The 25753-nt window shown below is 41.2% G+C and overlaps 1 protein-coding gene across 3 annotated transcripts in view; it reads right to left on the bottom strand.

Moving 5' to 3' along the window:
• NTRK2 (neurotrophic receptor tyrosine kinase 2) overlaps positions 1–25753 on the bottom strand; it is a 324464-nt gene that overhangs the window by 66612 nt on the left and 232099 nt on the right. For all 3 annotated transcript variants that reach the window (XM_019478098.2, XM_006272070.4, XM_019478097.2), the window contains 3 exons: positions 18123–18253; positions 11092–11264; positions 7799–8033 (listed from right to left, as the gene is read on the bottom strand). In XM_019478098.2, the coding sequence (XP_019333643.1) occupies positions 7799–8033; positions 11092–11264; positions 18123–18253 (539 nt within the window). The remainder of the gene's footprint in view (positions 1–7798; positions 8034–11091; positions 11265–18122; positions 18254–25753) is intronic.

The raw sequence follows: 25753 nt of genomic DNA, 5'->3' as shown, positions 1-25753 counted from the left end.
AACTTGTTAGTTACAAGGAGGACATGGAAAACTATATTTGAGAGAAATTACTGCATTGCCACCTCTATAAATGCCAATGGATTTTGCCCATTTATGTCAGTGCTGAGTTTGACTCCTGGCATATAGCTTGACCGAGCCCTAGAGAGCAGGTAATGGAATCATGATTTCTTTGATAAAAGAGCTAGGGATTAAATGAAAAAAAAATGCTTTCTGCTGTCAACAAATTCCACTTTTGGCATCAATCCATGGTGCCAATCCCTAAGTATAAGACTAAACCTGTGGTGTATATATACTTGTAACAACTTCCTGATGACCTGCAGCGACCTCCTGAAAGCTCAACGAATCATCTTTTAGGCCCAATTCTACCTTTAATTATCCTATCCTATAGAGTAACTTTACTGACTTCAAGGAAATGAGTTCAGATTTATTGCTATCTACTTAAACTGTTGCTTACTGTATGTATGAATATTACCAGCTGTGTGAAACCATCTGCACACTGGTACGTGTATTCAAGGGCTATTGGAGCTGTTCATCACCCCCTTCCTTCGTATATCATACAATGAACACACTGCACTATGACGGAGGAGCAGAGCTGAAAGGACCATAGAGGGAAGTGGATAATTTCTTCTGAGCATTAGAAGCCAAAATAGCAGCTAATAAAAAGCCTTCAAACTGTGACAATTCCATACACACACCTACGAGGATGCCTTGACAAGCTGCTTGACTCCTCACAAACCCTTTCTTGTTTTTCTGAGCACAGTCTTCACCAAACTCACCCACACAGGTATTCTGCTGGGTAGTGACATTTGAGACCTGCAGGTGCCTGGCACTACTGCCATTACTGAATACACAGGCACTTGCTCCTTGCTGTAAACATTTGTACTGTGGTGCTATCCTGGCTAGTTACAGCCCAAATAATTATAAGCCTAGTTTTTATTTTTTTAGTATCATGCTCTCATGCATTAATTCTCTTTACAAATATGTACTTTGTACTGAAAACAGACGTAGTGAGCTCACTCTCTGGTGATTATTTTGCTAGCATTATCTTTAACAAACATTTTGCATATAGTCACCAGAAAGCATATAATGCGCAGTTGCTAGAAACTGAACATCATACAATGCTAAAAGTTAGGCTTATATTCTACAGAATAACTATGCACACTTGGCCAGATTCTGCACTTAGTTTTACTTGTCAAAAGCTAGTCTTACTCTCCTGTTCCTAAGGGTTCTTTTTTTGGTTGCTCTTGCATAAATAAAATCAGAATCTGAGCTATTCTTACAGTAGTTGCTAAGCATTATAACATTTTCAAAGTAAGAGATGACCTAAGAAAGGGATTTTTAATAGGGTGTGTACTCTTGCTTCATTTTGTTATGGAGACGGAAGGCCTGAAAGTTGCATATTTTTTAAAAAGCTGGGAATTTTTAGCTCAGAAACATAAGGAATACCAAGTCCATCATCCTTCTCTGCTGTCACTTCTGTGAGATTTTGGAAGAGCACTGCCCCCTAAGAAGATTGAATTAACAAAGTCATCCTATGTCCAAGGTGTTCATTTAATATGAGGATTAAGTAAGCAAACCAAATGAACAAATAAAATAAAACCACAAAGAATTCTCTGAAGCCTGGTTTGAAGAGCTCTCCCACTCCTGTTTGGTCAGCTTTTTATTTCTTGAGCCCTTTGTTCTGTAGTTACAACCAGGCTAGACAAGGCCTGAATGCCTAATGTAAAACAAAAACAAACAAACAAACAAACAAAACCCCATTCTTTTTTTCAGAAAAAAAGGAGATGCCATGTTACCAAATGAGAGTGTTGTTACTACTATCAGCATCACGAATACTGCTTTTGTTAACCAGACAGTACTCTTAGTACAGGCTGTTGGTAGGAAAAAGTGCAGAGCTGCATCCCTTGGAGATTTCCCAGCATCAGTGCTGCCACAAAAGGGGAGTACTTTGTGACACCTTTCTCATCATCTTAATCCTCTTTTGGCAAGTTGGTTCTGAGTGGGAGTTAAGTGACTCATTTATAGCCTGTGTGCTTTTCTGAGCCTGTAGGGTTAGGAGTTTTGACTGGACCAAAGCAGACTGTGTAAAATGGGAAAAAGAAATCCGTCTTTCCCTCATGGCTGCACAGAAGCTAATCACAATCTATACCTTATTATTATGTAGATCAGGGGTATTCAACCCTCGATCTGGCCCACAGAGCCATATTGTCCAGCATGTGGGGCTCTTCAAGAGTCTGGAAATTTGGTGGTGTGGGAATGGTGACAGCATTAATTGCTGCTCCCCTGCTTGTATGTCTCCAGACCTATGGGGAGACCTGAGGGCTAAATAGCATGGCCCTGCACACCAGATCATGCCAACATGCAGCTGAATCCAGACACTGAGGCTAGGGACAGATATTCAAAAAGACTGAGCCTGAATTAATTCAATCTTTGCAGGTTAGTCTATCTTGGCTAGGCTGAACTGGTTTGTAAATGGACACACATTCTCTCTGGACTGAGGAAATTAAGGCACATGCCTGCAGTGGCTCAGGCTAGAAGTTGGGGGGGAGGTGCTAGAGCAGCCCTCCAGTTCCTTCCACAGTGCTGAGCTAAGGAGAGTGCGGCCTCTGATTAGGGAGGTATTCCTGCACCATCCCAGGCTTTTCCATGCTGGCTGCTCAAGGGGAGGGAGTATTGCCAGCCCCAGACTAGCACTCTGGCACAAGAGGGGGTGTGCAGTGTATGCATCTGCGGATGATACAGAGCTTTTCAATTTCCCTCTCCCTGCTTCTTTACACTATCTGCAGCAAACTGACATGCAAGCAAGCCAGCAAGGGGCTGATAACAGTGCTTATCACCTCGTCAGCAAAACAATGGCCTCTCTCCATTAGTTCAAACTCTTCTTAAACAGCTTGACAGCTGACCTGTTGATTAGCTCCAAAAAACCCTAACCAGTCATTCTGTCTGTTGATTCTAGTGAAATTGGAGATACTCACACACAGAGACACTGCTCAGCTTTAGGTAGCATACCACATGCCTAGGTCCATGGGTCTGGGGTCCATGCTGTGAGAGATGGGAGGGAGGGAAGGGGGGCTTCCTGCTTGACCAGTGAGCAGCGATGGGGGTGGTAGGGCACGGGGAAGCCAGGGAGACCCTGCTGTACCTGCAGTCTTTGCTGGAGCTCCAGCCAGGGAGCAGAGGGGAGGGGCCAACCCTGCTGTAGAGCAGAGATCCCTGATCAGCCCAGACAGCATGCCAGGATGCTGGGGGAGTCTGGTTTATCTTAAACCAGCAAGGGGTCTGGGACAGACATTGCACAAACCAGTTTGACCCAAATCAGTTAAATCTGATACTATATTCAACCATGTTTATCTCAAACTAGTTTCAGCTATTTCAAACTGGTTTATGTGCACGGAACATCTATTCTGTTACACGTTTAAATCAGCTTATGATCACTTAAACCAGTTTATGTGTAATGTCTGTCCCCAGCCTTACGGTCAATTTGCCACACAGCCAGATCTGAGCACAGAGTCAGGCTGGTGCATGGCTGGATCCAGGTACATGGGGTCAGGCTGGTGAATGGCCCAATCTGGGTGTGTGGAGCTGGGCCAGCATGCTGGATCACACCCGTGGGCAGACCCCATGCACTCACCTGTCACAGATCTGGCCTGCAGAGCTGAAAGGTTGGGCACAATTTATATAACCAGAGGCCCAATTTAGGAACACGGTCTCTATACTGTGGTCCCAACAAGGCAATGGAAATTCCTGACCTTCCAACTGGTCAGAGTCTCTGTATCATGCCTGCCAATCTCTGAACAGATAAGAGTAGCTTTACATTTAAAACAAATCCCTGGTAGCTTGGTCAGGAAATAGAAGGGTTGATCCTCCCTTAGTTTTCTTGCCCATTATAAACATCAACTGTATCCAAGCCCCACCCACCAAACTTTAAAGCTAAATACAGAGTGGGTACCTGAAAAATTCAAGTGAACATCTAAAAAGGGTTTGAAACAGCATCTAGTGCAGAAATAAACACCCAGAAAACCTGTCATTACCATGATTAAATGGCATAGTAAGCCACTGACTAGAGCAGATAAGTCAACCTTTTGGGGCATCAGACAAAACAATGGGAAACCTTATGTCTTGAGGAATAAGAAAATGACCAAGGGAAAAAAGACATTAAGAAACCAAATAAAACACCTAACCATCCGGAGACACAAACTCTTCCAGATAAATAAACGAAGGGATGTGCTGCTATAAATGGACTGTAATTCTCCAGAGTGTCAGCAGAGCTCTTGTGGCACAAGGAACACACTAATTACTTGTCAGCTGTTCTAGTTTGGCCTGGGGTGGATGGCAGCAGTAAGAAGGGAAAGCCGCTGCAATTGCATCATGTCCTCAGGCTCATCTGGTCTGGTTTTTTAAAAACTGTTGCTGTTTTATTACCCATTAACATTTGCACTAGCAAATTTCATTTCTTCTCCTCCCACCTCTGCCAAGATCCCTAACAGACTCCTAAACAAATAAATAAATAAAGGTTCATGCAGTCAATTTCATCAAGCAGATGCACCCCCAATGCTGTTTCTCTTCAAGTCATATCTTCAGCATTTCTCTGTGGCTGCAGTGATACATTATGAAGAATATCATCAACAATCTGAAGGTGAGCAAGAGCTTAGGACCATTTTCATCTTCAAAAATGCAGAGAGTAAACAGACATCTTTGGTCAAATCTCAAATCTCAATGGATTGACCAGACAAGATGGTCGTCTCAGAGTAAACCAATTCCATTGTATTAATAAAGAGCAGCCAAATCACTTCTTGCAGTATATTTTGTTGTAATACAAATACTTCCAGTGAGCAGCTGACAAAAATGCTAGGTGCAGGGAAAGAACAGCTTACATATACAATTAAGCTTTAACTGTTAAAAAGACTTATGTGACCATGTGCGATTATGTCTGGGGGACAGAGCCTTCCCATTGCCATCTCTATATGTTTCACTACCTTGTTCTGCCATAGCCACAATTCTCCAGACAACCATCTGGCAAATCTACCACAGGCCTATTCCTCTCAGGACCAGATCCCGATTTAGCAATACATGTCCCAAGCAGGGCCGACCAGAATCCCATGATCCTTACCAGCATTTCCCAGGTGCTACCAGTCTGAAATGAGGGATTAGAAGCTAAACATAGCCCTGTCCATCTTCTGCATTTGCCAAAGGACCTTTTGGGTGCTGAAAGAATACACCTCTTAAAATGTGCAGGATGAAATACTAACTGAGCTCAAGTTTAAAATGTGTATATCACATCCTCAGCACGTATAAACTGTGCTCCTTCATTCATTCATTCTTTCTTGATGGACTCGTTCATCTTTCTTTGTTCTCTCTATATCTCATCCATATTATTGCCATCTCCCTCTAACTCACCCTTAATTTTCCCTTTTCCTCTCCCTCTTCCTCTCTTTATTTCACACACTGCTCTCACACTCTCAGTGAAGGAAAGGAAAAGGAAGAAAAAGAGGGAGAGAAAAGAAAACAGAGAAAGTGGAATGTATTGTGTTACCTGGGGGAAAGGGGGAGCTTTGACATATGTTTCAGGAGAAGTTCCAGCTGACTCAGCCAAAATCCCTTCTGTTGGCCCCAGCTGCAGATTGTCCTCATTTCTCTACAGGCCCAGGCCATCTAGGGTAGTATCAGCCTAAACTACTGTTTTCTTCAGTGGGTGCTACAGTATGGATATGCAAGGCCCTTAGGGCAAATTCAGATGCAACGTAGGCAGGTAGACAGACTATCAAAAGAGTCAATGAAGTTTCAGCTGCTTGTGCAAAGCCTGGATTTGCCCTATGTGAGCTTCATGCTATTAGATCCATAATCAGTTCCCATCACCTTCCCATACAGATTTCTACAACCTGGAATCATCCTTCTCTACCTGTCTCCCATTCTGAACAAATATCAAGAAAAGGTGGTCACCGTTAAAAACAGACCTTGCACATACATAGAACACCTTTTTTCCAAAGCTTGTCAAAGTTTTTAAAAAGCATTTTAAGCCTCATAACAACCTTCTAAGTTAGGTAAGTACAGTTGACCCCATTTTAGCAACAGGTAAAGCCAAGTCTTATACAAGATCACAGAGGTGCTGAGTATGTGGGGGCCTGAGGGCCCTGGTCCCCCTCAGGAAGAGGGCTGTCACCTGAAATGCATAAAACTTTCCACATGTCCATCATCTTAGGCCTTCCCCCTGCCCCAGCAAAAATAAAAGTCAGTGCCTATGCAAAATCACGTTCAAGTATGACTTTTACTTGAGATACCGAAGCAGAAACCCAAGAAGTTCTGACTCTCAGTTCCATGCTGTAAACCTCTTGTTATAAATAATTCCAGCCATTACTACAGTATGTGTTTTTCCAAGTTCAGAAATCATGTCATTCTTGTCTTAAAATGATGAAATAGCTCGATGTGCCAAATTTCCAGAAGACAAGATGTGATAGAAATCTGGTTCAGATGTTGACTAAGCTATACATTTTGCCCTGAAGAAAACAACACAACAAGAAGATGTGTGCTTCTCAGCTGTTAATTGAAACAACTCATTGAACATAAATATGACCACAGATTTTTAATGTAGCCTGCCCTGCCCTGCCCTGCCCTGCCCTGCCCTGCCCAAACAGATGTAAGAACAAATTCTTTTCAAGACTCTCACAAACAACTGTGAAGAATTAGCAGTTTCCCTTGGACGGAAGCAGCAGTTAAGTTAAGGCAGAGATGGCAGAGAGAGCCTTCATCTGCTCTGTTTACCAGCTGCTTCATTGTCAGTGGCAAGAGAGAACTGTGTTAAGGTTGCACAGTGTCCAGCATTACATAATGAGGTTCTAGAGTTCACATGGTAAAAAAGCTTGGCCATGGCTTGAATCCCTGAGCCCTTGGAGCTACATCAAGCTATCTCATGTAACCTGATCCTCATTCTTCAGCTCCACACACAATAGTGTTATATGGTGATGAAAAGCAAAGCTGCCAAATATATGACTTATCACATAACAATAAAACAATAAAACAACAATGGCAATCAACTTATACACATAAGATTTTTCAAGGCCGTTACAAACTTACAAATTGATATACAAGAGTCAAATTCTTCCCTTAGATATTTGGGCATAATTCCCATTGACTTCACTGAAAACTGGATAAGTCAGAATAGGCAATATGCAGTGGGGTAGCTTCATGCAGCTGAAGTGCAACCAATACCAGAGTAAAACAAAGCAGTAATTGAATGCCAACCAGCTTGAGATAGGAAATACTCATTACTAACTGTAGTGCATTTTTAGGATGCCAAATATATTACCAGTAAAATTTTCTATCTTAGTTTCTCTCTCTCTCTCTCTCTCTTTTTGACTGTAATCATTTTCCCAGGTGCAGTGCTGCAGCTTCCAAGTTATATCTACTCAAGCAAATCCAAACATTTCACAATCCCCAAGCATATTTCTATAACATCTAAATGTTTGGCCATATTTGATCAGCACTCCCCCTTTAATGCTGATTTTCCTTTTTTTTGAAGCCCAGTGGACCTGCCAAGCTTCTAACCTCAGAAGACATTTTAATCATTTTTTCTAAGAAAATTAAATCCAGAACAAGTAAACAAAATGACAGGCTAATCTTACTCTTGCTAAGAGTATCCAAATTTCCTAAATCCTAAAATACGAAAATCACCCTTCTTAATATCCCTTTCTTTAAGATATATGATAACTTGATCATCCTCTGAAAAATAGTTATCAGCATTACCCATGTGATAAGAGTTCAACAAGCTCTCCACCACTTCTGACTGCACCGATTCACTTACCCTGTAGTAATCAGTGCTGTACACGTCTCTGGACATTCCAAAATCTCCAATCTTCACCAGCAGGTTCTCACCAACGAGGCAGTTCCGCGTGGCAAGATCCCGATGCACAAAGTGCTGTGATGCCAAATAAACCATACCAGCTGCAATCTGCTGAGCAATGTGTAGCATCTGGGATTGGGTCAACTCAGCTGGACGATTACCTTCAGCCATCAGCACTGCATCTGGTCCATGTGCCCTGCACAGAAATACAGAATGATGAAGCACCGGGTTACTTATAAGCTAGAATAAAGGGGGAATTGGCATTACTGGGACTGAAAGAGTCATTAAAGGTGATGACAAAATTGGCTAAATTCATCTGAGAGGTAGGGACTGGCTAAATTTATGTCTTCCCTGTTTTTTCTTCACTGTTTTCTTTTTTGTCAGGATGGGAAGAGGAACAGGTGAATATGTTGCTCATAAAAATAAGGAACTGTACAACTCACAGCCATACATCCCAGTCCTAACCTGTTACTCCTCTGCTATTTTAGTCCAGTGGCCTTTTCTGGTCAATGGCCGCCAGATGTTCAAACTGCTTGGTAGCATGAGAATACTAAAGTCAAGATTCATGTTTAGGCCTCTAGAAATGAATGGCTAAGGCACTGTTGCACTACACTACTTCATTCTTTTAAGTGTCCAATAACACATCCATGATTTCCAGAGGGAATTATGGCATGAAACACTTACATTTTTTATTTAAGGTGAGGAAGCTAACTGTATTCAGGGGAACAATAAAGGAAATAAATGGAGCAATTTCAGATTTACACCCTTAATCTACCAATCACAGGAAGTGGCTCCATTAATCCCTGATCTACTTTTGTGGCTGGTGTGAATCAGCCTGCCAGAGGATAGTTTACAAGATAAGACATAGATCACAAAACTCATTCCTGTTGACACAGCAGAGCCAGATGAGAAAAACAAGTTTATTTCACTAGTTCCAGGTTAGCTTTGATGTACAGCGTACCCTTAGGAAAAACTGATGTCGACCACTCACCGGATATATTCCTAGACAGTTCTGAGCAGCTATTATATTCCCTTCTGCATTTAGAAAGCAGTTAATTCACTGTAATGCTATCAGAATAATGATATTATTACTGTATTATGTAGGTTACTGATACTAAACCATTCTCAGGCACTACATATATGTAGATATGCATATAGCTTCACCGAAGTAATTTGATACTTTTATTTTATATATACACATACACAATCATACGCACCTGCAGTGACAACTATAGGCACTCATACCTGCACATTTAGTTTCAGAGTAATTTCATAGATGTGTCTGTGGGGGGTGGAGGTACACATGCTTATGTGTGTACATTTATCGTTTAGGAAGTTACAATGTGCTAACTACCCCAAGTGCTTTTAAATACAAAAGAAGGCATAATGCCTACCTAAAGAGTATAGAATTTAATCAAGTTTGACAGATAGGCAGGTAGATACCATTGCTATATACTATGTACGTATATTGTATATATGACACACACTACTTTAGGGCAAGTATTACTAGCCATTCATCCCTAATAGCAAATTGAGGCAAGTTAAGGAGGTCATTTTATTCCACCCATTCCCCATGCAATATATGATTCAATATTCTGCACATTCCTCCTCCCCCACCCCCTGCCTGCACCATTCATTTTTCGAAAAATATTGTTTTCCCTCTGCACCTATCAATTTGATCTTCCAAACAGCCTTCCCCTACTACTCATTCTTTACAGCCTATTTTTAAACAACCCTCCAGTGATGACCGTTATTTGTCCAAAGAACCACTTCCTCACCCCAAGGCACTTTTCTGATCCACATGGACTATGTGTAACCCTAATTTGCCCCTAGGAAAGTCTTGGAAAACATTGCAAATTAAATAAAATCTGTAAGATCAAGTTCTGAAACTACCTATTAGAAATACCTTATAAAAATGCCCTGGGGGGAAAAAATGACAGATCAGGGTGATAAATGAAGGAAGGTTTGCTATTTCCCTGATACTGCAGTTGGCACTAGGCAGAAAAGGCACTATTCTGTCACAGAGCTGAGCAATTGTGCAACTGGTGGTGGTTGAAGAAATAAAAGCAGGATGTGAAGTCCTGGACTAACCCCAAATGTGATTTCTTAATGAAAAGCATTGTGCATCCTCATAACAGATTTTTTAAAAGCCTGCTGCTCACACAAGAAGCTGCAGGTCTCTCCTGATTTAGAAAACTACTCATCTTCCACCAGCATCCTTGAGAATATACTTCTTTTCTAATTAAACTTTTGCTTTTTTAAAAATGTTCAATCCTTCTTGCTCATCTACCTCATTTCCTCTGTAAATCATGAAATCCTTATCTTCAGCAATACACAGCTGCAGGAGACAGTAACTTCCACTGTAACTCTTTCTAATCCACCTCAGTCTTCCTACGCCTGAATGCTGTGCATAGGGAAGTTTTTGACCTTCAGGATGTCACCCTAGCTCTGAAACACAACACCATGTTGCAGCAAGCAGCCAGGCTCAGTCTGGTCCAAGACTGATTAAATGCTGGATTAGATTTCCCTTGATGGCCGTGGGTGGCGCTGCAGGGTAAGAAATAGATACTCTTTTATACACCGTTTATACTGTTGATCTGCTGCATAAGCTGTGGTAAATGTGAGAAGAATGACAAATTTAAACTGAGGCCAAACAGCTATTCCAGCATACTAATTTTATCTTTTAAATACAAAGGATGATTAAGAAAAAATAAAAGATCCAATATAGGATTCAGAACTTAGCAGTTGTAAAACAACTTCTAACCAGAAAATAAATTCATCAATTGCAATTCTGTATGATTTCAATGCTATTGAAAGACACAGGATGGATGCTACAGTTCTCTATTGATCCACAAATGAGGTCCAGCATGGCAGCTCCTGAACCTCGAAGTCCCAGCTCTGTTTTAACAAGGCAGTTAAACCAGAAGCTGGAGACAGTCACTATAGGTGAAGCAGAGTTCATCCTCCCTGCCCCATTCTAAAATGCCAGTTAATGTCATTTGCTTTTACAAGGCAAATATTTGCCCATGGGGAATGGGTATGAAATCAGACTCATTTCCTATGAACTATCAAGGTAGCAGCAAATGGTTACACTGTCAGTCACTGTCAGTGCAGGATAGATACAAAATTGGAACTAATTTAATGCTAGTTATGATAGCTAGCCATCACAGGTATAATGATACCTAACATGGCACTCAAGCATTGGCATATCAGTGACTCTGCCTGTATAGGAAAATATGCTTTAAAAAATATACCTCAGGAATTTGTTGAGATCTCCGTGCTTCATATACTCGAAGACCATAATGAGTGGATCTCCCTCTATGCAAACTCCATAAAACTTCACTATGTGCTCATGCTGTAGATTAGTCAGCAACTCTGCCTCTCGGTGGAAGTCTTTCCGAGCATTATCACTAGCGTCTTTTAGTGTCTGGAGATGGAAAAGAAAAATGCATGTCAAAAGCAAAAGAACATGTGGGGAAAGATGAGCATCTTACACTGTGTAAAAGACAGAAAAAAGATATTTTTGTGGCTGCTTTAGATCTGTAAACATGAAATCTGGGGCCAAGTACAACCCTATGATTTATAGTATTTTTTTCTGCTACATTTTATCCTATATTACTATTTAGTTCTATTGTGGCATCACTAAGGAACTCTAGTCCTGGAGCAGAAACCCATTGTGTTAGAGCCTGTTTAGTAACACAAAATAAAAAGATAATCCTTGTTCTGAAGAGCTTATTGGTATACAAAGGGCCTGAGTCTCTTCTCATTTATGCCAGTGCCAGGGCTGTCCCGGGGGGGAGGGCACGAATTGGAGTGACCATACCAGGTCCAGTGCTTTGTGAGGCCCGGCGGAGCTGGGTGGAGCAGTGGCTCCACATCCAACCACTTGCTCCCCAACCCCCCCTCCCCAGCTGATAGCAGCAGCAGCTTCTTTGGGTCCAGGGCCAGTGAGATTGGAGCAGGGGCAGGGCTCCACACCCAGCTTGGGTTGGCTCTGGCCAGTGCTAAACACCAATCTTGTATAGCTTCAATCTGTGTTTTGTTAGTTCTGTGAAGTGCTGGACGGTATTGCAATACTCAGCAAAAATCTATGTCCTTTTATTATTATTATGGCTGTTGACCCTGAAGTATTATTTGGCAGATGTATAGGTCCCTACTCCAGAGCTTACAATCTAGGACCTTGTTTAAAAGTTTGCTGTGAGTTCAGCGCTCAAATGCTTGAAGTTAAGCACATGCATAACTCTTTGAAGTTCAGACAATATAGAAACAAAGGACAGAGGAAGGATGCTGACAGGGTACGAGACTTGTCTTTTAAAATCTCCTTTTCTTTTGCATTTTTAGATTTTGCATGCTTTTCTTTAATGGGAAGTATGCCAAAACTGGATTAAAAGGGAGCCTTAACACTTTGGGCATGGCGATGATCCTGCCCCCCACAGCCGTTTATAAGAAAATGAATTATTTGCCATAGGAGGTTAAATCTCACAAAAAGTAAATAAGTATTAGTTGTTTATATCATATTATTAAAAATGCAACATAATTACAATTGGTTGACCTGTGTGAAAATATATATAACATTCCTAGAAGCTGGTGGCCATGTTCTACATTGCAGTTGCAGCTAGAATCAATGAGAAAGAGGATGTGGCACAAATACAGTAACTGCTTGCAATAAAAAGAGGGAAGGTTTACTGAACATTTTGCCATGCTATTGTTAGTGTTCATAAGGAAAGTAGGGAGCAAAGGAAGTAACAGACTAATAGGCAGGCTGATCCTATGCAAGTTTCTTTCTTCCAAGAGCTCTGTTAATGTCACTGTTTTTGTTCAGGGCTTTTCTTCAGTAACAGAGACTGACAATTATGTCCATTTTTTCTGATATTCTGCGAAATGCTTGCATGAATGAGGACTAAAATATGACCACCAGAGACCAAACATATTTCAGTTGTGAATATTTAATCTATGTCTCCAGAAGCAAACAACTATCATAATCAGGACCAGATGCAGAGGGTATGTGGAATGGGGACAACTGGACAGCAACTTCAATACACTACAAAGTTGGGTACTTCTTTCTGCATGGATTCCACAGTCTTCAGATTTCACAGGCCCTTGACATGTTCTTCTATTACCTCATTAATATCTCTTGTGTGTTTCCCTTCCACAGATTTTACCAACAATATGGTGTAATATTGTGTTTAGTGGCTGAGCTGGTCTTTACATTCCCTTGTGTCAAGATAAGCTTAGGTTCTATCCAACCATGTCCAAATACAACCATGTTGGGGGACCAACTGTCTAGAAACACAGTCAAAGTCTAGTCTACATTCCATCATAGTATGACAGAGGCAACTATGTTCTAAGTTGGTTTCCTTGGCTTCTAACCATTTGACTAATTTTTACCTGTAACAGTTCTGTAAAAATAGTTCATTGTAAAAATAGCTTTTAAAAGGAAGCAAATGTGAGAACAACCTTAAAACTGAAATTGGGTGGGATGTATGTTCTCTCTCTCTACAAATAACTTTCCCCAGAAAGTCTGCAAAACTGCTGACAGCTTTGCTCTGGAAAGATGACATTGTATATTGTAGAAAGTGCTTTTTATTGCAGAGAAACAGCAAAACTATCATATGGTAAAGCAGTTGCTATGGCAATTTTTCTGTCAAACACAATACAATGAATAATGGCCTAAAACCTTCATTGGGTAAATTGTTGAAACCTGAGAGTTTCTACTAAGCAGTGGTCTTCCAGAACGTTTTATGCCCAATTTCATTGTTTTTTTTTCCATGTAGCTTAGATAATAAGCAAGCAAATTTTACATAGAAATGCCACTGTATTAGGCTTGCTGTCACAGTGAAGGGGTGGGGGGCACAGGACAAAAGCATCTCACAGAAAAGGAAATAAAGATGTATTAATTATCATTACTGACAAACAGGCTAAATCCCTGAAAGCAAAATTCCTACCGAAGTCGATAGCAGTTTTGTTTGGTTGGTCTCAGTAAGAACTAAGACAACTTTCTTATCCCTGAATGTATCCCAAGAATATGGGCTTCTTGCAGAGATAGTCCATGGTAACTGGAGGAGCAGGAATCTTCCCCTTGGGCAGATCAGTGGCTATTACAGAACCCTCCCTCCCCCGATTCGTTATGCTCAGCCTCATTACAGGTAGGAGTTATTGGAGCACTGACCACATCTTTTCCCCTCCCTTAGCGCAACTTAAGCCTTATCCACCCAGCAGCTTGGAAACTGCCCATAGTTCTGTACTCCATGATGCACAGGGAGAACAGAACCAACTGAGAGAGCTCTTGGTTTCCAACTCCATCCTGTAACGCTTGCCCACCAAAGCAAGGAAGAGAGGATTTACCTTTTGAATGAGGACAGAAGGATTTGGGCTTTCATTATCACTATTAACAGAGTTAATAATGAACCTCTAAAAATGCATGACCTTCATGGTGCACTGGAGTTTCACTGGATCTTTATTTTCCTTATTAATAGTGTTCTCCTTCCTTTCCTATTCCTAGCAAAGTACTGAATTTAAGGAAAAGTATGATATAGCTTAAAAATTTCTCTGAGCTGAAAAGATCTGATTACATGAAAATTCTCAATTTTCATTTGAAAATGTTGTGCTTATAAATCACTCTACTGAATGGTCAGAATTTCTCTAAATGGAGCAAAAATCCACAAAATGAGGCAAGTCATGTTCCACTGCTATGGATGCAGGACCAGGACACAGACATAGACTTGTACACTACAGAAATGTCTTCCATCTGACTCAGGCACAATCAGATGAATTCAAGACTGTGCCCAAGGCCCCAATTCTAGGGCAATGATTATGAAGCCTACTGTAACTTAAAGTCTGTGGTAGCTTCTGTGTAGCAGCAACATAGCCTGTTGGGGAAAGTAACTCCAAATATTAATTGAAATTTGCCCTGCAGCAAAGGACCCATTAACTCACTTTGGGTGAAAATGTCACACACATTTGCTTTTGCCTCTTAAGTCCTAGGCACCACTTAAATATCATGTAAACCTTTTGGGGAACATGATTTGGCCCCACAGAAATACCATACTTACTCACATACAACACACCCCAGAATAAAGTATGCATCTTGGCTTTGAGAGGCAGAATGAGTTTAAAAAGAGCTTTCCTTGTAGTAAATAACTGAGGTCTCTACTACATGTTACATATATTATGCAATTAACTGTTCAATAATGTAATAAATTTAGACCAGTCACATATCCAAAGTAAGACGGGCCACAAGTGCAAAGTAATTAACTGGTTAATTGCACAATAAATTTACACCAACCACACATGCAGAGTAATTAGCACATGACCACCATGACTATCCAGCTAAACCAGTCATAACGTTAGTGTTTGAAAATGTGTAAAAATTCTATAGCTGGTTTCTGTTCAGCTTTATTTGAATGTGTAGCAGGGCCCTGAGTACCAGCAGGTAGGGAGCCACGACTACTCACTGTTCTGCTCCCTGTGAGTCCCATGCAGATTTTACTTTTCTTTTGCCAATTACTTGCTCTTACCATATTTCCTGCATATAATATGCACTGCAATTTCTAGCAGCTGTCTCTTAAATGTGTGTTGTATATGAGAAAATATGGTAGTTTTAGTAGGCCTGGCACCACCCAAAAAAACCACTATAGGTCAAAATAAACCTAATTGCCTGGTTGTAATTTTTTTCAAATATGGGAAATATAGTTTGTGTGCATTATGCCTGATATTATGGACACCTAGACTTTTTCTGAATTGTTTGTCTTCTATATAATTTTCATTCGCAATGTAAATATATAGAATATTTGTCTATTCAAAAAGAAAATGCTATATTTTGAGTCAGACCCAATTCCTTCTATAAGGTGGAATTACAGCGGTTTCTTAACATGCATGCACAATACTGTTACGGTTGCCAGGCAACCAGCAGAAGGCATGTCAAAGATCCAGACAAGCCTCCAACGAATGAAAAGAAGATCTGACAATAATTCCACACAGATGAGAAGATGCTCACCCCTGGGCCAGCTTGCTCAGCTTCTTTGCTTCCTATATCCTTCTGAGATGGACTCAGTCCTCTAAATTATTCACCTTTTTGAATGCTAGGAATATTGCTATCAATCAGGGAACCTAGCTTAGCCAGTTTCATTGGCTACACAATCTTGCTTCCAGTGCAGTCAATACGTATTTTTGCCTTTGATGTTAATGTGAGCAGGACTGTATTCTCTAATTTGTAAAAAGGGAAAGAGCTCATTTTAATAGGGACGCAGGGACTGCCATATTTGATCAAAATATTAGCCTGCTTAGCACAGTGTTCCCTCATTGACAATATCCAAGAAAAGATATTTCACAGGAAAGGTGTTAGAATTCCAAAATGGGAATGTAGAGAATAATCTATTCAAAGAAGTTCTTTCTTATCCACTCAGGTATTAGTTTATGCCATGAAAATAAGGATTTATTGTCCTTCCTTGGCTATTAATCAGATGCTTATAAAGGACCATGCCAAACACTAGTTTTCAAAAAGCCCTGTATTAGCAGTGATGCTATAAAGTGACAAAACTGTTGTCTTAATCTATGGAGAAAGCTTTGCTTCACAGTCTTAAGTATTCTTTACCATGAGCCACAGTGACAGGGAGAGGGAGTGGAAATGCGGAATTTAAGCAGCATCTGAAGTGACTTCCCTACTTAGGCTAGGGACAGACATTCAGAAAACCTGAGCCTGAATTGATTTAATCTTTGCAGGTTAGTCTAACCTGGCTAGGTTGCATCACTTTGTAACTGCACAGACATCCCAGACAGGCAGGCACATGCCTGTAATGGCTCAGGCTAGAAGCCGAGGGGGCACTAGGTCAGGCCTCCCTTCCTTTCCACAGTACTGAGCTGGGGGGGGCATGGCCACGCCCCCGCAGAATGCTCTGATTAGCCCAGCAGGGAATTGATAACAGTGTTTATCACCCCATTAAGAAAACAACAGAGGGACATTACCAGCTACCTGTTGATTCTACTTGTTGACTCAACACAGACCATAGCCAGCATGTGGTCTGCTACCTAATACACAGACACCTCTCATCAAGGCAGAGGGGAGGGGGGAATTCCTGCTTAGCAGGGAGTGGTGAGAAGGAAGGGAGGAGCAGCCTGCAGTCTCTGGAGCTCCAGCCAGGAAGCAGAGGGGAGGGGCCAGTCCTGTTGTGAAGCAGAGAGCCCCAACCAGCCCAGAGAGCATGGTGGGATGCTGGGGGAGCCTGTCTTATCTTAAACCAGCAAGGGGTCTGGGACAGACATTGCATAATTGACCCAAATTGTTAAGTCTGATACTACATTCAACCAGGTTTATCGCAAACTGGTTTAAACCATTTTCATACTGGTTTATATGCACTAAATTTCTGTTCTGTTACAGGTTTAAACCAGTTTCTGATCACTTAATCTGGTTTATGTGTAATGTCTGTCCCTAGCCTTAGAGAGAAATGGGCTTGTTAAACAGACCAGCAGATTACACCTTCTGTATGGGAGCCATAAGACCTTGGTATATTACCTTATTTCTCAGTGGATCCCAAAGATCCATGCAGTTTGGCCCACTCTATGATGCTGACAAACCTCCCCTCTCCTATTAGGGGAGATCATCACTGAAATCAGAAACTTAAAATTTACTGATGTGTTCACTTAATTTTCCTCCTCCCATGGGTTTTTCTCTGGGGGAAGGGGATATAATGCCATCTTATAATGAAGAATCCCTTGTACTGAAATCCAGCGGCACATGGATTTCAATATGGCAGCTGCTTAATAGCACACAACAATTCTATCCAAGTGTTACATCTGCAAGTAGCATTGTAATATTTTGGCAGCATGGCAGTGATTTGAACCGCTCACATACAGTTTCAGCAGTTGACTAAGAATCACATGAACGTTTCTGAAATAATTCTTCTTTGACTAGAAATTACATGTGCACCTTAATCATGTGGCTAGCTATAGATTTTTTAGACATAAAAATATGGTACCACATATATTTTTAATAACATATTTAGCTACGCCTTTTCAATCATCATATTTCAGATAGATCATAAAAAATGTTGTTCCTTTTGTGACACTGTTAATTTTCCTCTTTTCTTTATGAAACTCAGTTCTCATTTTATACGCTACAGCAAGATCAAATATCATGTTCTCTTGACATTCCATTAGCCTTGTGAACCCTTGCACATATATCACAGGAGTTATGCTGGGGCTACTGAATAAGCAAACATGATCGTTTACAAATAAAATAGCATTCGTTGCAACCATGAATTAATAATGGAAACTGTAGACTCTTTACCTTCACTGCCACCAAGATCTTGTCCTGTTCAGGACAGAGATTATAGCATTCAGCCAGGAAGACTTTTCCAAAAGCTCCTTCTCCCAGCTCTCTTTTTAGAACAATATTGTGTCTCTTGATGTGTTGAACAACTGTAAAATAAACATAAATGGATGTTAGAAATGAATTTTGGGGCGGTGAGGGAAGGGTGTCCAGATGCATATGTTTAGCATGGAGGGAAAAGGTTTGCCTCTCCAGTATCATGCTTACAGTGGGAAAAAAATCAGGCCACACATAGCAGAGGTCATTCCAAATCACTGCAAGAAGAGTGTGTTAATATACTTATATTTAAATCACAGTTTATATGCTTTACAAGACATGAGACTGAGACCCTGGTAGTCATTGTGGGAGAGGTTATTTATTATCATGTTTGGATAATTCCTGCAGAACATGAGAGTGAATATTTCTTTTAAAAAAAAATGGGGGGTGGGAGAGGAGGAAGATGCCAAAAGCAAATGAAGTCTCTTTCATGCCACATCCATTTTTTCTCAACAGCATCTGATCCCTTTCATTCAACTCCAAAGAAAATATTCTGAGGAGGGAGAGGTAAGAAAAAAGCATTCATATAATCCAAGAAGATAAAGTATGCCCCCTTTTAATTAAATCCAATATACTCTCTGGCTCTCTACTTATCGTTTGTTCATCTTAAATTAAACTGCCACTTACTCTGTCTGTTTCATGCTACAACTGGGATAAGGTAGATATTTCATTCTCGCAAATATGATTTACAGTATTGCTCTGAGGTAAAAGGGAAAAAAATCCAAGATGAACCAAGGTTTTAGTCAGTATTGTTGATAGAGTTTTAGTTCAACTATGTGCTGAAAGGCTTGCTTCTAACAGACCAAATCATAATGCCCATAAGCTTTTTTTACTCTGATTTTACTCCATCCTTTTTAATTCATATGTCAAGTAAAGAATTTCATATTTTAAAATACTTGATCAAATTTACTGGTGTATTCCATTACCTTTGCACTGCCCTAGGTTCAGAGAGCAGCTGTAGGCCTGGTTTAACAAGCCAATTACACTGGGTTTACAACTGCTTTGTGTTGCTTGAGTAGCACAAAGCAGCCAGAGTCTGCTGGTTAAGTTGGCTTATTAATACTTTTTGCTTTCATAAACATTTGAAATTCATCCCTGCTCAGGCATCCAAGACAAAGCCTATGCCCAAATCTGAGACACGAAAAATAAATAGGGCCTACAGTGGTACATAGGCCTTAGACATTAGGGGTATAAGAAATGGGCTCTTTTTGATTCGGATTCAGCCCAAATTGGGGACAATGATTCGATTAGTTGATTCGGATCACTGTTCCCGATTTAATTTAGCTGAATCCAAATCTGAAGATCCGATGCTGATTCAGAGAATCAGTGATTCAGCCACAGACACAGCTTTAAATGTTTTTTCTACATACCTTGAGGTACCAGGTGCGACTCATGAATACTGCAATGATGGAGCAAATGGAGTGTCCTACAGGAACGTGCGGGGGGCCCCCCCACAGGCTCAGTGGTGAACCTGAAGTGGACCGGAAGTACTTCTGGTCCACTTCCAGGTCTGCCACTGAGCATGCTGGGGAGCCCCTGCGCACCCACCCGGCTCAGCAATCGGCTGCGGGTTACCAGTCGCTGAGCCAGGGTTGGGCACAGGGAAGCCCCCCAGCATGCTCCACGGCAGACCCGGAAGTGGACTGGAAGTGCTTCTGGTTCTCTCTGGGTCTGCTGTTGAGCATGCTGGGGAGCCCCCTGCACCCCTGTGGGACGTTCCATCCACCCCAGCATCTCAGCATGCACGAGCTGCCTGGTATGTTGAGTTATGTAGAAATAACATTTAAAGCTGCGTCTATGTCTGAATGATTCGGAGGGTTCCAATTCAATTTGGAGAGATTAAAGGGTCTCCTGATTCAATTTGGATTGGGAGATTCGGCCACCAAATCAAGTTGAATCTCTGCCAAATCGAATCTGGGACTGAAGCTTTGCACAGCCCTATTAGACAGGCTTCTGCATAAAAGGTGAATCTCACCTAAGAATGTTTAAATATATTTTCAGCACATATGCAATTGCACGGTGTTAAATTCCTGCATAAGAAAATGATAGGGAGTTTTAGATAAATCAAGTTTATGGACCAAGCCTATCATGCAACTCATCATGAAATGAGAAAACAGAAAACAGCTAGTGTCTGTAACCTTAGGGAATAAGAAAATGAATTCTCCTTAACACTTTGGAAATGCCAATCTTCCCTGTTACTCACCAATGTGAGGGGAAAGGGGCACATTACAAGGAAAATGGGAGACATTTCAAATGCAAATCACTGTGTGCAGATGCTGATGCTGACCTCCATATGCTGCAAACACATGCTGCATTTGTGTTTCAGCTCAATGCTGGAATAATCAAGTGGAAAACACCAAGACTATGTTTGCATTCATTGTGACAAATCTGCCAGGGGAGAAAGCAGTCTGGTGAGGGCTGTCTCCATGAGTGTCAGATGTAACTCAGTAAGAGGCAAAAGGAGGGGAGAACAGGCTGGAAATGGGCTAGTGACACTAGCTGCAACTCTCAGCACAGCACAGTATGGAGCCACAGCTATCCTGACTTCCTATGAAGTAATGAAGGTAGATGAACAGCAAGAAACTCTGGGATACTCATGGTTGTTCCTGCCTCCCCCACTGCTGGGTTCCCACAAGTCAGTTGTGTTCAGTCTTTTAGGCAAATATATTTTTTCAAAGTGGCAAAGAGTTCCCAATAAATATTTTTGAGCAGATTTCCTGGCATTCTCCATTGCATCTGTAGTGCAAAAGCTACTCACAGGTCCCTACCTATGGAGTCCCTCAGCATGGGCAGGGTCCATGGTTTGTGCAGTACCAGCATGTTTGGCTCTAGACCTCCCTTTTGACAGGTTCTAGAGGATGAGTTATGAACAGATGGGATTAATGCATGTTGCACTCTATCATCAGCTGGTTTTGGGGGTACCACAGCCAACTGCTGCAAGTGAGAACAGTCCCCAGGCTGCTCTTACCTATACAGAAGCAGATAATCCTGGAGCCATAATTGGTTCTTAAATTTGACCATCTACTCTTTATTTGTCCAGTGCAATGGTATCCTGTGGAGATGAGGGGATCAAATCCCTACATTCAGGGTGTGTCTATACATGCATATTAATGTGATGCAATAAACTCGAGTGCTTTCCCGGTGCCACAAGCACCAAAGTTTATTGCTCCTGGGACCATAGCATGTTGAGCTGGGTTGGAGCAGTTCCAGATGGCAGAAGGCCTGAAGGGGTCAGCCTGCCAGCCCAAGGCTGCTTCCCTCAGCTCAGTGTGCTGTGGAGGGGCTGACCAGAGCATGGGGGTACTTAAGTGCAGGGCTAGTCAGCAGGCAGGCCCCACATTGAAGCACCCTTGTGCCCCAGGCAGCTGGGGCAGTGTCTACATGTGTGCTGCTGCAGTTTTTTACTCCACAGAAGGATAGTACTTGTATAAGTTTAATTGGTTTACTCCAGCCTGATAGGGGTGCATGTGTACATGTGTGATATTTACTGTGCAACTAATTAGTCAACTGCACAGTAAACGTTTCGTGTACATGTGCCTTCAAACAGTGCAATAAGTACAGCCCTTCCCCTCTCCTCCTTCTTCCCCTCCTGCCTCTCTCAACCTGTTAGGGGAGGATCAGTGGGACAGCCAGAACTATTCTTTCTTTCCATCCATGCAACGTAGCAGCCAGCCAGCAAGGCAGCAACTGAAAGTGCAGCAGGGCAGTCAAAGTAACTGCACAAAGTATGGTGGGAGTCTACCAAACTGCTCCTGGTGTTGCTGGGAAAGCAGTGTGCTGTAGCTGTGGAGGTGGTGCCGCTTACTTCAGTTTACAAAATCACAGGGTATGCATGTTTAGAGGATAATGAAGTACATATTTTCTGCTTAACATCTACTTTTGATGGCTACAATTTAAAGCCTCTGGGGCTACTCGCTGGACAAAAGGCTGTGGGTGGTCCCTTTCTCATCCATCCTGTTAGTGCATCATACCAAAATTTCCTCTTTCTATCAGTCTATCAGTGGTCTCAAAACCCTACAGCTATCTGGAAGAGCGGCTTTAACATGTACTGGTGTTGTTCAGTATAGGTTTGGAGTGATGTGTGTGCGGTGATGATGGTTGGTTCAGATCCCCAAGTGCTGTTTCAATGCTTTTCCATTAAAATCAGTGGAGTTATGTGCATTTATATCAGTTAAGGATCTGGCCTTTTATTTTCATTCCCTTCCCTGCACTGTGATTTTCTTTAAACAATGGCTGAAATATAGTTTATAACCAGAGACAGGTGCAGACCAATAGCCCTCCCCATGCCAGATGCAAATCTGCATCTGATGGCTTATGCTTCTCTCTAGTCATATCATTAGGTATTTATCACAAAATAAATACTAAATATGAATTACTGTTGTGGAGAATAGCCCAAATTTCAGAAACAGGGAGTATATTTTGAATGGAAATTAGGTGCCTTACTAGAATGAGGTGCACATTCCTGGGCTGTCGGTGGATGGCTTAGGTGTTGTGAGCTCATAACATGCCTGAGGTATGTACCAACAGAACAGGAATGCACATCTTGTTGGATATAACTGTGCTGCTTTCCTGACACTTTATTAATAGCTCATGTTCCAGCTCACAGTTACTTTAAAATGGGCAATAACTGGTTGAGTAAACAGAGTTGGGTACTAGCAGAAGTCTTCAATTACAGTTGGAATGTAGCCTTCAGGGTACCATAGGGATACACAGGGATGACATAAGATTTTTTAAAATAAAAATAGTTCAAAATGCTTTGCTCATTACATCTGTATGCAGTTTTCTTCTCAGGGGAAGAGATCTATTAGATTGCCATCATATAGATCTGTCATTACTGTTGTCTGTCTGCAGTCAGAGATCAGGGCAGCATCTCCATTGTGTTAATGGGGAAGATGATTCCAAATGGTTCTAGGAAGTAGACATCTCAAGAAATACTTTCTCAATGGTTTTCTTGAAAATTAGAGTGGAAGTCACTAATAAGGGATTTGTACCACACTAAGAACAACTAGGTAGACTGGAAGAGGCTATCCAGAAACATTTTTAAGTTCATGAATCTTGGATATGTCTAGAAGCTATGGTTATTTGTAACTTTAAAAAATAGTAAATAATAAAGGATGATATTTCCCACCACATTTAGGTTCCCAAAACTGTAAGCAGCTGCCGCATTTTGCATTAGAGAGAGGCCTGAAAATGTCACGTGCTGCTTCCTTCTTCCATAATATAACTTTGACCACCCAACAACCATTCCACTTCTCAGGAAGTCTCTCCTGATTCCTCTCATCAGTATCGTCTTATTTCCTTCCTGGATGAGAAAAGAAGTCCAGATCCGCTGACCATTCATTACTTTTAAAATGCTCGTTGCATCTAGTAACTACTGTTAGGTTGAAAGCATAGGTGAAATATGGGCCCTGCTGACCTTACTAGTGAAACTACAATTCAATATAATGGCTTTGGGTTCTCATCCTGTGTCTTGTTATGTCACTACAGAAGGATAAATGTTGCACAAAATCAGCCATTTTAACTTTGTTTCATCTCCATTTAACACAGAAAAGCATCCATGTTTGCCCCAGGTGTGAAGTGATTTTATTGTCAGGTTTTTTTTTACGAGGACATCACATGCAATGTAAAGTAAAAGAAATAAAAACAGTCAAATACTGCTTTACAGGACATAGCTGCTGCTACATACTCTTACACAAATTAGGCATTGATTAAATACCTTGTTCCATACCAATTTGAAAAATGCAAAACATAGCACCCCAAATGCCAAAGCCCCCCAATATGTTGACTGCAGCTAAACAGATCTGAACAAAATAAGACTGCAATGTGCATCTATCTCAGTTACCTTCTAAAGCAAAATTGAATACTAAATAAATAATGACAGTAAATGTGACTAAATGGGCAAAGTTTAGCTATAAGAACAATATAAGCACATCAAATACATGTCAGATGTCATGATGACACAGAAATGTTTGCTAAGGAAAAATCCATTTAGCAAGCTCTGGTTCCAATCATAAACCACTGACTCCTGTGGAAGGAGACACCAGTGGAGCATATATAAAAAATTAGGTCAATTATCTAGGGAGAGTTTTTCAAAGGCTCAAATGGCAGTGAGGTTCCTAAATCCCATTGACTTTGAATGAGTTAGGTACTTGACTGCCATTGATATCTTTAATATCTCATCTTAATTCATTTAAAAGATCTCATTCCACCACGGCAACAAGAACAGAAAGGCTAAAGTGAATTGAGATATTTAAGGGAAATTTCAAGATAAAATACAAAAGTTGGACTAGATAAACCACCCACAGAAAATCATTCAAAACAGGCAGCAGTGTGAAGCTATTGGCCCTGACAATTACAAATAAAGGATTATGCATACGTAAATAAAGAGCTCCCGTTTATATTAATGTGGAATTCTCTGTGCATGGGATCAGCTCTCATCTGAAGCCCTCATAACTCTCACTGACAGAAAGGAACATTAGAGTCCTTATGACAATTTAACTGGATATTTTATATATAATCCTATTTTATGGGATTTACAAATATGACTTGTAAATATGGTATTTCATATGCCAGGAAGTAAGAGCTTGATAGTAAGAACCTGCATGCCCCTTAAAGCAGCACCCAGAGCTGCTACCCTGGTTCCTCCCTACTCTCTCTCTCCCCGTCCCAGTTATGTTACTGGTGGCACAGTCAGCTGCTGTGTGTGGCATGTGAGCTCCAGGCACTCAGTAAAGAAAGGTGCTGGAATGTAGGTAGGGAAGGGACATGAGGGGATGAGACTAGAGGCTCTAGCCACATGAAGCAGAGTGGACCTAGGATGCTGCTGTGAGAGGAAGTGGCAGGTTTCACCACTAAAAGCCAGGTTAACCCTTCCCTGGCCCTGCAGCCACCACCAAGTTCAAGGCTTTGGGTCCTTGCTTACCATATAAAAATTACAGTAGTTGTGGGGCTAAGAAAGGGATAACCTGGCTCTTGGCAATGACACAATCTTGCAACAGTGTCTTGCCCCCCATTTTGTTCTGCATGGGAAAAGGTTCAAGCTGAATGCAAACTCTATCAGCTACACTTCTGGAGTGGCAGAGATCAATATGACACATGGAGAGGAGGCAGGACTTAACTTGTAGTATGTCTGCCTTAAAGGTTGCATTAGATCATCTGGTTTGAACTCCTGACCAAAGAATTTCATCCAGTCCCCCCTGTATTAAGCATAATATTTGTCTATGTTTTCTAGGAAGTATCCAATTTTGATTTAAAGATATCAAGAAACAGTGAATACATACTTTTCTTGGGTAGCCTGTTTCAGTGGTTAATCATGCTCATTGTTTTAAAAAAAATGGTGCCTCCTTTCAATTTCCACTTTGTCTGGCTTCAATTTCGATTTATTCTTTTTGCCTTTCTCTGACAGATTAAAGAGTCCTGTAAAGTACTCATACACTATAATCAAAAAGCTTTTCATTCTTCTTCTTGATAAACTAAACAGATCAAGGTCTTACAGTCTCTCACTATAATGCAATATTTCCCTAGCTCTCCAATCATTTTTGTAGCTCTTTTCT

The sequence above is a fragment of the Alligator mississippiensis genome, chromosome 3, assembly GCF_030867095.1.
Source record: "Alligator mississippiensis isolate rAllMis1 chromosome 3, rAllMis1, whole genome shotgun sequence".
Classification (NCBI taxonomy): domain Eukaryota; kingdom Metazoa; phylum Chordata; order Crocodylia; family Alligatoridae; genus Alligator; species Alligator mississippiensis.
This window is presented reverse-complemented; position numbering and strand designations above follow the sequence as displayed.